The 12,560-nt window shown below is 42.5% G+C and overlaps 2 protein-coding genes across 2 annotated transcripts in view; both read right to left on the bottom strand.

The window, feature by feature from the left end:
- ATF2 (activating transcription factor 2) overlaps positions 1-601 on the bottom strand; it is a 51,452-nt gene extending 50,851 nt beyond the window's left edge. Inside the window, exon 1 of the mRNA XM_060779417.2 lies at positions 410-601. The gene's annotated coding sequence lies outside the window, so the exon portion shown is untranslated. The remainder of the gene's footprint in view (positions 1-409) is intronic.
- Positions 602-3,329: 2,728 nt separating this feature from the next.
- ATP5MC3 (ATP synthase membrane subunit c locus 3) lies at positions 3,330-9,765 on the bottom strand. The gene is made up of 5 exons (XM_060779429.2): positions 9,666-9,765; positions 9,463-9,563; positions 6,891-6,968; positions 6,208-6,404; positions 3,330-3,575 (listed from the first exon to the last, which is right to left on the bottom strand). Exons 2-5 carry the CDS (start codon positions 9,502-9,504, stop codon positions 3,461-3,463), a joined length of 432 nt encoding a protein of 143 aa, XP_060635412.2. The 5' UTR covers positions 9,505-9,563; positions 9,666-9,765; the 3' UTR covers positions 3,330-3,460.
- Positions 9,766-12,560: the final 2,795 nt, after the last annotated feature.

Genomic DNA, 12,560 nt, shown 5'->3' with positions numbered 1-12,560 from the left:
TCCATTTTGTTGCTAGCTAGCCTTAAGGAAAAGCACCTTCACATCCAATGCTGTGATTTCCTCCCAGGGGGATAACAGGGCTCTGACCCAAGGGCAAAGTATGAAGGGGAAGAAAGCGCCGCTGGGAAGCCATATTCTCCCTCCAGAGCCATACACAAGGGACGGCGGCGGAGCTCCCAGCCGCTGTGCAGCAAGGACAGAGCCCCCATCTCCTGACAGAAGGGGAGAAGGAGCGGCGGCGGCGGCGCCATGTTCCAGCCTCCCCTCCTACTCCTCTCCTCAGAGCAGGGCCCGCCTAAGCTGGAGCCACGCCCGGAGCCCGTTACGAGAGGCAGCATTCCCGCTAGAGAGAGGCTTCGGCTTCCCCGCCTGCTCTGCTGTTTACCCGAAAGAAAAACACAAGCCTCACCCCTCACGACCGCCGGCCGAGCCGCACATGAAAGCCCGTGTCCCCCACAGGCTTCCGTCACATCTCGCGGGAACTCATTGACACCTCTCCTCCTGATTCCCTCCTCCTCCCCTTCTCGGCCGCCGCGGGGTCAGGAGGAGGCGGAGTCACCTGGTCTGGAGGGGAGGGGCAGGAAGAGAGCGGCGGAGGAAAGGACACGTGGTTTCGGGCGCCGCGGGGCGGGGCCAAGGAGGACCCTTTGCTGCCTGGGTGGCCGGAAGCAGCCCCGTCTGGCTCGCCCTCCCCCGCGCGCCTGCGCAAAGAGTGGCCGGCTCGGCAGCAGGAGGGAGCCTTAATGAGAAGGCTAAGGAGTCAGGGCCTGTCCAGTTAAAGCTCCTGGGATTCCATAGCATCGAACTAAAGTGGAGTCAAACTGCATTCATTCTGGAGATGCACCCAAAATCCTGAATTTCACCTAGTTCTGGTCTTAAGTTGTTAATTTTTTTTATTGTATTCTGCTAGCACAGTGGTTCTCAACCCTCCTAATGCTGTGACCCCTTAGTACAGGTCCTCATGTTGTGGTGACCCGCAACCATAAAGTTATTTTCGTTGCTATTTCATAACTCTAATTTTGCTACTGTTATGAATTGTAGTGTAAATATCTGATATGCAGGATGTATTTTCAGTCACTGGACCAAATTTGGCACAAATACCCGATATGCCCAAAATTTGAATACTGGTGGGGTTGGGGGTGATTGATTTTGTCATTTGGTAATGCTGGAGTTGCTGGGATTTATAGTTCACCTTAAATCAAAGAGCCTTCTGAACTCCATCAATGATGGAATTGAATCAAACATGGCACACTGAATTCCCATGACCAAGAGAAAATACTGGGAAGGTCTGGTGGACATTGACCTTGAGTTTTTGGAGTTGTAGTTCACCTACATCCAGAGAACACTGTGTACTCAAGCAATGATGGATCTGGATCAAACTTGGCACAAATACTCAATATGCCCAAATGTGAACACTGGTAGAGTTTGGAGAAAATAGACCTTGCTATTTGGGAGTTGTAGTTGTTGGGATTTATAGTTTACCCACAATGAAATAGCATTCTGAACCCCACCAACGATAGAATTGGACCAAACTTTCCACGCAGAACCCCCATGACCAACAGAAAATATTATGTTTTCTGATGGTCTTTGGCGACCCCTCTGACACTCCCTCGCGACCCCCAAAGGGGTCCCGACCCCCAGGTTGAGAAACACTGTGCTAGCATGAGCAATAGAAGCCCTCAGTGGCGCAGTGGGTTAAACCCACTGTGCTGGCAGGACTGGACTGACAGGTTGCAGGTTCGAATCCGAAGAGAGCACAGATGAGCTCCCTCTGTCAGCTCCAGCTCCCTCCATGGGGACATGAGAGAAGTCTCCCACAAGGATGGTAAAACATCAAAAACATTCAGGCGTCCCCTGGGCAACGTCCTTGCAGATGGCTAATTCTCACACACCAGAAGTGACTTGCAGTTTCTCGTCGCTTCTGATATGAAAAAAAGCATGAGCAATGGGTATGATATAGCCCACCAGAGGAGTTGCCATCAAAAGAATTTCTGCAAGGCTACATATTCCCCAACCCAATCAAACATGCTCAGATTTATCTGATCTTTATGTAAATTGGGATTTCCTTGATATACATTTGCTGAAATGGCTGTGTCATTAGCTCAATCAAAATCTACAGCCAAGTACCTTTATTAGGTGTAACGAGAACTGCCTTTCGCAACCTTCAATCTGAACTGTGGCCCTGGTGTAGCATCACACACAAATGGTGTTGTGTATTTTCAAATTTCTGATTAAAGAGGTTTTCTTTACAGAATTTGTTCACAAAGGCCTCTTCTCAAAGCAATACTGAATTTTCTATTAAAGGCATTGTGAGTACGCTTGATCTCTGTGAGCAGATGATTTGAATAAACATTTCTTTCGAAACACTCTTCACTATAAATTATCAATTTGATCATGTCAGCATTAACACCCTGGGATATGTGTTGCTCATTAGTACAATCCACCTTGGAGGCCAAGATTGTCCAGGGAGGCCCTGCTCTCAGTCTCACTTCCTTCGCAGGCACAACTGGTAAGGATGAGAGACAGGGCCTTCTCAGTGGTGGCCTCTCATCTATGGAACTCCCTCCCCAGAAAAATTAGATCAGCCCCCTCTTTCCTGTCCTTCAGGGAAAAACGTTAAGACATGGCTTTAGGACCAAGTCTTTGACCAGTAATTGGAGCAGTGCAATGTGTCTGTGAATTAATGTGATTGACTAATGGAATGGTCCTGGATTATGATTTAGATTACGTGATTTTAATTGATGTGTTAATCATTGATGTTTTAATTTCTTGGATTTTAATTGTATTTTAATTGTATATGGTATCAAATTGTTGCCTGTTGTAAGGCCGCTCTGAGTCCCCTTTGGATGTGAAGGGCAGGGTACAAATGCGGTAAATAAATAAATAATGAATATTATTTCCCAAATCAGGATTCAAGATAAAGACAGTTGCTAACTTTTGTCCAGGATCTCTTCATATATTTTTTTACTGCAGGGTTTCAGGTAGTCTTGACAGATGTTCAGTTGTTACATGTTATGCACAGATCAAACTACAGTTCCTTTGATTATGGTAGAACCACGGCTAGGCAATGTAATAAAACAGACAAACAGTAAGTGACATTACTTCCACTTGTTGATACATGGCTTACTCCTTGGTAAATAACACGTTAAAGCATATACACGACTAAGCTAAATTATGACCACAATATAACATGTCATCACCTATAGTGTTTCATTGTTTTTTTTTGTTTTTTTTTTACTTTTAATTGCCTTGACACAAGCTTCTGACTATTAAATGCAGACATATGGTCTCTGGGCCAAAACAATGATGCAAGAATAAGACAAAGCCAGTTTAAACTTATTACCATCTTTAATTAATCTGCTTTGGAAGTAGCATACATTTCCATGATAACATTTTCCCGACCTCAGGTTCACAGAATCACATTGTAGTTCATTAATGCCAAAAGTATGAAAAGGTCTCTTCACATGGCAAACAGGATCAAGAAAGCAACCATCAGACAGAAGAGACCCATGGCTTCAGACAGGGCAAATCCCAGAATAGCATAGGAGAACAACTGCTGCTTCAGGGATGGATTTCTAAAACAAAAAGTCAAAATGTACATTAATTTTTTATAAAAATAATATATTTAAACAGATGCATCCGTATAGTACCTTCTAAAAGGGATGAGGAATAACCAACCCTCTAGATGTTTCAGATTACAACTCTTAGCTCCTTACTGATTGACTGTGCTGGCTGGAGCTTTGGGTAATTCAAAACAAGTGGAGTGTTAAAACTTCCTTATCTCAGTGTAACGGAATATCCAAGGGTGAATCTACACTGTAGAATGAACACAGTTTGACACCATTTTAACTACTATGGCCCAATGGTATAGAATCATAGGAATTAGCAATTTTACAAATGCCAAAAATGCGGATGCCTCAACAAACTCCAGGATTTCATAGCATTGAGCCATGGCAGTTAAAGTGAGCTCAAACTGCATTAATTGTACAGTGTAAATGCACTCCAAGTCACCTCATCAAACAGCAATGTATTTAAAAAACTTAATGCAAGACAGAGCTTATTGAAGAGCAGTTCAACTGTCACAATTTATAAAACTCTTGAGCATGACTTCTGTTGCAATTAGAAAAACAGAAAGTCACATGGAGCAGTAAAGAGTCAAGTTTTATTTGGTCTAAGCTTTTGCAGACTGACATCTATTTCCATCACATGCAAAGAGGACCTGCCAAAAACACACAAAAGATGCCACAAGTTGGTTTTGCTGCAAGAGAATTGATTCTTTCAAAAAAAAAAACCCAAAAAAACCCTGCAACCTGGTGCTTGTTGGTAGTTGTAAGTACGTAGTATAGTGTCAGACTCGAAAGTAAAGCCATCACTTTTAAGCATTACATTTGTCAAGCTAGGAAAATTGATTTCTGCAGATTACTGCAAGATAGAGTGTTTCAATTGAACGTCCATACAGACAACCAAGATGCAAGTGACACAGTGGGGTTTCTAATTATGTTCCTGAAGCACCAACCATATCTGAAATCCTGACCAATACTACCAACCTAATTATACAGAACACTATTTCAAAAACTTTACTGTGCAAAGTAAGATATTTTCCTTTTAAGACATGTAGTTCCTATTACAAAAAAATCACTTCAAACTCAAAGTGAAATTTCATGATTAAAGAACTTGGTGCTAGCTGATGGGTGGCAATGGTTTTTAATTAGACTCCTTCCTAACTCACTAATGCCTATATTCATTTTTGACAATCATGCTAATTAAGCAGGTAATTACTGTAGTTATGATTTAAGAAAATGTATTTTGAAGCTAGATATACCCGAGACTGCAGTTTAGATTCATAGGCATTGTCAAATGTTACAGTTTTTGCCACTGGGCTTTAATATAGGCTGCCCTTTTGCTAGTTGGTTTCATCTGTCATAAACTAGATCTTATTACACCACCAACAAGGATTGGTTTAGGTATATTAAAAAGGAGAAAAGATGGAAGTATTTATCCAGCTACTATTATTGAGCTGTACTTTCTCCCTGCCTGCTTCCTTTTCACTGTTGTGATATGACCACATCATACATTCCTGACAGAGGCTTTTTGAAAAGTAAAAACTTTCAATTCTTTTTGGTCAGGGACACACCACTCAACAATATGCATTCCTCACTCTCATGTATATTTAAACATACAGGGAGAGTCTTCTGATTTTAAAGTGAACAGCTTCCATTCAATGAGAGGTTTTTTGCTTAAGAATTCAACTAACAAGGCTGTGCTGTGTTTTAGGTGTCAGGCATTTTAAATATCTCAATCCTCTTAAACCAGGAATGGGTAAGTTGTGAGTTCAGGTGTTGTTGGGAGTCCAACTTTCATTGCCAACATAGCCAATGGTGAGGAATGAAAGGAACTGCAAGCCAACAATTTGTACACTGGTCTTAATTACTAATGGTATTCACCTATTTGTTGAACTGTCCCTTCCCTTTGCTATTTTAAATTTGCAAACCACTCACACATCATGGGTCAGAAATGTACTAAATGAAATGCACTGAATGAATTATTACATTTCACTACCTTTACATTCTTGGCAGCTATCATTTGCTTTTTTTGGAAATGATAAAAAAGGAATCACCAGTCTCCTCTCATTACACAAATATACCTTTTAATCTCAATATGCCAGCACTTCTTTCTTTAACTCCAGAGAAAAGACAACAGCTGTAGACATGCTGTCGTTTCCAACCTTATAGAAAATATTAGCTTTCACAGCTAAGGCTAGTTTACTATGGTAAAGTAACTGGAAGGAGGAACGATAGAAAGGGTGGACAACTGTGGGAGCACAGGGAGCTACAATACTGCCCAAAATACCTTGTTGGAGGCTGCACAACCCCCACCACACACACACACACAACCCCACCAAGTGTTTGCCCAGAATGCCCCCCAATCAGGGCTTCTGAGGGAATGTTCACTATTTTTACTAATTCGAAGTCAACAGAAGTAATTTCTAGTTTATTTTTTAAAAGACTTTCATTATTGCAAAGGAGGGAGCATTATGAAGATGCTCCCTACACCTTCTAATGAGCATTTTTGGCCCCTGGGAGCCCACACTTTGCCCACACCTGAGTTATAGTTTCTTGCATCTACATCCTTTAAGAGCTAGTGTGGGACAATGAAACTAAGATACATTCATATATTGATGTATGTTCAATATCTAGGATATGTTACCTTGCATAACCAATGATTAGACTCCCGAAGACTGTTCCAATACCAGCACCAGAACCAGCCACTCCTACTGTGGCAGCACCAGCACCAATAAACTTGGCAGCAGTGTCAATGTCCCTGCTGATAGCACTTGTTTGAAATTCCCTTAGTGCTAGTTGACTGCCAGTGTTTTGAGTCCCAGTAAGGAAAAGTGCGCTGCCCTATAAAAAACAAGAAGAAAACCACAAAGTTTAATTGAATGCAAGGATAGCTATAGATTTGTATTATGAAAGCTACCAACATTCTACATCAAAGAAATAAAGATTTTAAGACACCTTTGGAAAAGTACTTAATAGCAAGCTACTCTTATTTTCCTACTGTATTGAGAACCTGCAAGCCATAAATTGCTGTCTTGTTTACAAGTTATGACCTAAAGAAAGAAAGGGAAGAAACTCAAGAAGTTGATCCCAATGCAGTGAAAGACTACCTGGAAACTAGAGAGCAGTTTTAAGGTTGCATATAAGTCAGATTTACATAACGTTTTGGGGTGAATAGGGGCAGGGAGGTGAGAAACTGTAAACTACACAAAAGGTATCATGCCTTTGCCATAACTACAGTTTAATACTAGTTGTGGTTAATGGTTACTAGGACAAGAACTTACAGGCTCACCAGATAGTTTAAGGAAGCTACAGAATTGTTTAAGGTACCTCTCCAGTCCTGACTTCTGGCCTAGACAATACTGTTGCAGAAATTGGTCTGTAAAGGACTCTTGATCCCATACGCATCTGAAAGAGGAAGAGTATTAAAATAAATACATAAAATAAAAACACAAACATCCCAGTGATTTTTAAACTGAAGAATTCGTTATCTCCATTACGGCAGAGGAAATACTGCTTTGATCTCTTCAAGCATGTAAGATTGCAAAAGTTTTAAAGAGTTGGCATGTTAATCTCTACACAGCCTGTACGCTGACCACAGCAAAAGTGTCTTCAACATAACTGGTCTGAAAGCTTGACATTCACTTTCAATAAATATGTAGAGAACCCAGTTCATTTAGCTGGAACTAAACACACAAATTGCATCTCTATATCAGGCAAATTCACAGTAAAATGTGTGCATGTGAGGGACAGAAAGAGTATTGTTATTTCTGACTATAATGAAATCACAGCACTGAAAGAACACTAAGGCTCCTTCCAGATTGTCCTTATACCCCAGGATCTGATCCCAGATTATCTGCTTTGAACTAGATTATATGAGACTCCATTGCCAGATAATCTGGGATAAACAGATAATCTGGGATCAGATCCTGGGATAGATGACAGTGTAGAAAGGGACTAAAACTTGATTTCTTTTCTGTGTTGCTCAGTAAGATTCCACAACAGGCAATGTCCATTTTAAATTTATACTGAAACTATAAAATTAAATGTAATGTTTGTTTAAACCACTGGGCGAATTGACACCAATTTTGGACATAAAACACCTATCAGGCCAATGAGTGACCATCACTCATAAAAACACTGTAAAACACAGAAGAGACTTAAAAAGCAAAAAAAAAAAAAAAAAACCCAATTAAAATGCATGCACAAAACCACATATATACACAAATATATAAACACACAAAACACATATACACAGACTGGGCCACAGCGACTCGTGGCAGGGGACGGCTAGTGATTAAATAAAGGACAAGTTCTTTAATGACACTTGTTAGAGCCAAGTTAGAGCAGGAGATTATGTTAGCAATTCTAGCTTCTGGCCTCTTCTCTGACATTACAACCAAACAATACAGAGCCAAATATTCTCTTGACTTCACTGAATATACACTCCTGAAAACATACAATGCTCCTAGGCAGTATGAAGTACTTTATTAAGAATGCATCTGGATACAGAGTGCTGAACTGCCATTGTACCTTATGACCTTCAGGTCACTTGTCTCCAATCCTACAGGACTTTAAAAGAAACTCCGACATTCTAACTCTAACCAGATTTACTCTAAAGGCAGATCCAAAGAAATGAAACCTAAACTTCTCTTAAGAATGTGTATCCTCCGGATCAAAACTATACTCAGAACAACTCCAGAAAATCACTTCTTGAGAGAGGAAGCCATTTCAAAATCCCCAAACACGCTGGCTGACATTTCCAGTTTGAACTGACTGTGAGCGCAGACTGTAAGGAAGGCCTAAGGAATGAATGACTGTTGGAAAGGAAAATGGCCCGTTTGCGGCCTATGCGTGTCCTTGGACCACCTACTTGCTTAAGGTCACATGGATTTCCACTCCAGCCTCTTCCCGCGGCACAAGGACACTTTACAAACAGAGCCTTTCCTTTTTTATAAAAATCACAGAGCTGGAAAAGGCCAGGAGGGCCATTCGGAAACCGTGGGGAGAACAAGCTGCAGAAGGGATAGTGGGGCCTGCAAGAGACATTTCCCTTCCGCCCCAGAGGCCTCCTGGAAAGGAGGAAGAGGCGGTGACCCCTAAGAAGGGCAATACCGAGAAGGAAGCATAGAAAATAAAAGCAATGGGGGAAAGAGGCATGGAATGCAAAGGCAAGAAAGAAATGGGGAAGGGAAAGCAAGGACATTGGAGAAGAAGGCATGGAAAACAAAGGGACTAGAGAGGGAGACTAAGGCGTATTCCAGACATCTGAATAAAATCCCACAATATCTGCTTTGAATTGGAATATATGGCAATGTGGACTCAGGCCCTTTCACATGGCAACGTGGACTCAGGCCCTTTCACACAGCTGAATAAAATCCCACATTATCTGCTTTGAACTGGAATATATGGCAGTGTGGACTCAGATAACCCAGTTCAAAGCAGATATTGAGGAATTTTATTGATATTCTGAGTTATATGGCTGTGTGGAAGGGCTCTTAGCAGTGGAAAGAGAAAAGGGCAAGAAAGAGAGGGGCATGGAAGCAAAGGCAATGAAGAGGGAGGCATAGTGTGCATCTACACTGCAGAATCAATGCAGTTTGACAACACTTAAACTGCCATGGCTCAATACTATGGATTTATGAGAGTTGTAGTTTTACAAGGCCTTCAGCCTTCTCTGCTAAAGTGGGCTGGTGCCTCTCTGAACTACAACTCTCCATAGCATTAGCCACAGCAGTTAAAACGGTGTCAAACCGCCTTAATTCTGCAGTGTAGGTTCACCCATGGCAAGAAATGGCAGTGGAGAAGGGGTGGGCGCATGGAGAAGAAGGGCAATAGCACGAGAGAGGGGGCAGTTCTGCCTGGCCTACAGCCCCCCCCCCTCCTCCTCCTCCTCACTCACCAGGGCGGGAGAGCCGGTGGCGAGCTTGACACAGGCGAACATGATGGCTGCTGTCGGTGGGGGCGGAAGCGGCGTGGCGGGTCCCGGGGCCTTCTTGCTTGCTGCAGGGGGAGAAAAGAGACCGTTAGGCGTCCTCCTCGGCGGACGGAGAAGAGAATCCGAGGCAGGGAAAGGGGCCTGGCCTGGCTTGGCCTAGCACTGACCCGGCAGCAGCAGCAGCTCCTTTCACCGGGTGGTGCAGCGGTAGAGGTCGAAGGAACTGCAAACCACACCGCGCATGCGCACAAGGCGCGTTGCTTCATACCCCAAGTTCCCGGATGCTGGTGGTGGGCGGGGGAGGAGAGGACTTTTGTGAAAGGAGTGGAGGGAGAAGGTCAATCTGAAACAGCTTGGCACCACTTTCAGGCCCCTTCCACACAGCTGCATAAAAGTCCACATTATCTGCTTTGAACTAGGGGCCCTTCCACACTGCCATGTAACTCAGAATATCAAGGCAGGAAATCCCACAGTATCTGCTTTGAATGGAATATATGGCAGTGTGGACTCAAATAACCCAGTTCAAAGCAGATACTGTGGGATTTCCTGCCTTGATATTCTGAGTTATATGGCAGTGTGGAAGGGCCTGGGTGAAATGACTGTGTGGACTTAGATAACCCACAATGTGCACAAGCAGATATTGTGCACATTTTTTAATTTATTCTTTTTTTCTGTTTATTTTGTATTTGATTTTTAATTTGTTTATGTATTTCGTTTGATTTGATGTCATTGTTCTGGCTTGGTCCCATGTTAGCCACCCCGAGTCCCCATCGGGGAGATGGTGGGATATAAATAAGTTATTATTATTATTATTATTATTTGAAACACAACAAGATGAGTCCACAGCAGACACTCTGCTGGCTGTTGTATTGGATCACACGTCAGACACTTCCCAAGGGTTTAGGACTGTGTGATGTATTGGCGAATAATGCGTGCAGATCCCAGTAAGGTGGCCTTTTGCAGCAGGCAGATGGTAATTTTGTCAGTGACGATTGTGTTTAAGTGCAGGCCAAGGTCTTTAGGCACTGCACCCAGTGTGCCGATCACCACTGGGACCACCTTGGCTGGCTTGTGCCAGAGTCTTTGCAGTTTGATCTTTAAATCCTCATATCATGTCAGCTTTTCCAGTTGTTTCTCTTCAGTTCTGCTGTCACCTGGGATTGCAACATCAGCAATCCATACTATGTTTTTTAACATGATTGTGAGGTCAGGAGTATTGTGCTCCAAAACTCTTGTCTGTCTGAATCCGGAAGTCCTAGAGTACCTTGATGTGTTCATTTTCTGTAACTTTGTCCGGCTTGTGATCCTATTAGTTCTTTGTTGCAAGCAGATGGTATTTGTGGCACAAGTTCCATTATTATTATTATTATTATTATTGACACAAAATCACAATATGTCACAGCAAACGAAATCTATATGCCGGATTTCGTATCACAAAATCACAAGTCAAACACTTCCCAAGTGTCTAGGACTGTGTGATATATTTTCGAAAGATGCGTGCAGATCCAAGTAAGGTGGCCTTTTGCAGTTGACAGATCGTGATTTTGTCAATGTGCATTGTTTCCAAATGCTGGCTGAGATATTTTGGCATGACACCCAGTGTGCCAATGACCACTGGGACCACCCGTACTGGTTTATGCCAGAGCCTTTGTAGTTCAATTTTGAGGTCTTGATAGCGACTGGGTTTTCCTGTTGTTTTTCCTCAATACGGCTGTAACCCGGTATGGCGACATCAATAATCCAGACTTTTTTCTTTTCCACAGTCGTGATGTCTGGTGTATTGTGTTGCAAAACTTTGTCAGTCTGGATTCGAAAGTCCCACAGTATTTTTGCATGTTTATTTTCTACTACCTTTGCAGGTTTATGATCCCATCAATTCTTTACTGCTGGTAGTTGGTACTTGTGACATAAGTTTCAGTGTATAATTTGGGCCACAGAGTTGTGCCTCTGTTTGTAGTCCGTATGTGTGATTTTCTTGCAACAGCTGAGGATATGACCAATGGTTTCATCTGCTTCCTTGCACAGTCTGTATTTTGGGTCATCAGGTGAATTATATGGAGATTGCCGTACAATTAACAAAAGGGTCCTTCTAGCAATCTCACAAGGCAGATAAAATCAAATCTTTTGTGTGTGCATGTCACCAAGTTGAGCTTAAGATGTTTTCCTGTTCAATTAAGGATGCAGGCTGCCATCCTCATGGAAGAGAAGGCTAAACAAATACAGTAGGTCAGTCACTCGTTATTTGCGATTGTCACCCTTTGTCCTGTGGGTCTTTCACCATTGTCTCTATGGAACTGGACACTTAAGTCAGCCAAGTAATCATCTGCATACCTATGTCATCATCCTCTTTGGTTTCGCATCATCCCAAGCCAATGCCTGTGTGAATCCTAGCTGGCATGGCTTCTCAGCAAATCAGGAGGGGGCGCGGGAAGTCTGAACAGCTGTCAGCACTGCATAAAATGTTGTGTATTTTTCTGTAAATTTATGCTTGTACATTTTGAAGTGCTTGCTGGTATTTGCATCCCTTTTGGCCAAACTGAATAAACCTCTGAAGCTTTGCCTTCAACACAGAGTGCTTGCTCTCTGTCCTGGCCAATCTAGTTTAGTGGAAGCTCACTGGGCACGGATCACTTTATCTGCAGTCCTAGCTGAAATCTCAGCAATAACACTATGATTTCACTTTAACTGCCATGACAAAATCCAATGGCACCTTGAATTTGAGGTTAGGAAAGGGAGTATTTGGCATTCATAGCTTGAAAACTCTTTTAGAGTAACACCAAACTATAAATTCCAAGACTCCATAGAATGGGTTTTTGGCAGTCAAAATCTTATCGAATTACTGTAATTGTGTAGTGCAGTATTGGATCAGTGTTGATCACTAAGCAATTGGCTGCTGGACCAAAATCAGTTTTCAGGAAAGGGAAAAAAACAAACAAAAACAGTTCTCGTTAGTAGGTACACATATGGTGCCTGTCTCTGGCACAATGGAGAGAGAGAGGAAAAAAAAAACAGAACAGATTGTCTAGCACAGTGTTTCTGAGGCTATCTATAACCAAGGAGAA

This window comes from Anolis sagrei, chromosome 1 (assembly GCF_037176765.1).
Source record: "Anolis sagrei isolate rAnoSag1 chromosome 1, rAnoSag1.mat, whole genome shotgun sequence".
NCBI lineage: Eukaryota > Metazoa > Chordata > Lepidosauria > Squamata > Dactyloidae > Anolis > Anolis sagrei.
This window is presented reverse-complemented; position numbering and strand designations above follow the sequence as displayed.

What these genes read in the sequence shown, in the direction of transcription:
- ATP5MC3 (XM_060779429.2), bottom strand. Translation starts at nt 9,504, where the DNA reads ATGTTCGCCTGTGTCAAGCTCGCCACCGGCTCTCCCGCCCTG. An exon ending in CCACCGGCTCTCCCGCCCTG is followed by an intron (nt 6,969 to 9,462) that starts GTGAGTGAGGAG and finishes TTCCTCTTTCAG; the next exon opens with ATGCGTATGGGATCAAGAGT. An exon ending in CAGAAGTCAGGACTGGAGAG is followed by an intron (nt 6,405 to 6,890) that starts GTACCTTAAACA and finishes TGTTTTTTATAG; the next exon opens with GGCAGCGCACTTTTCCTTAC.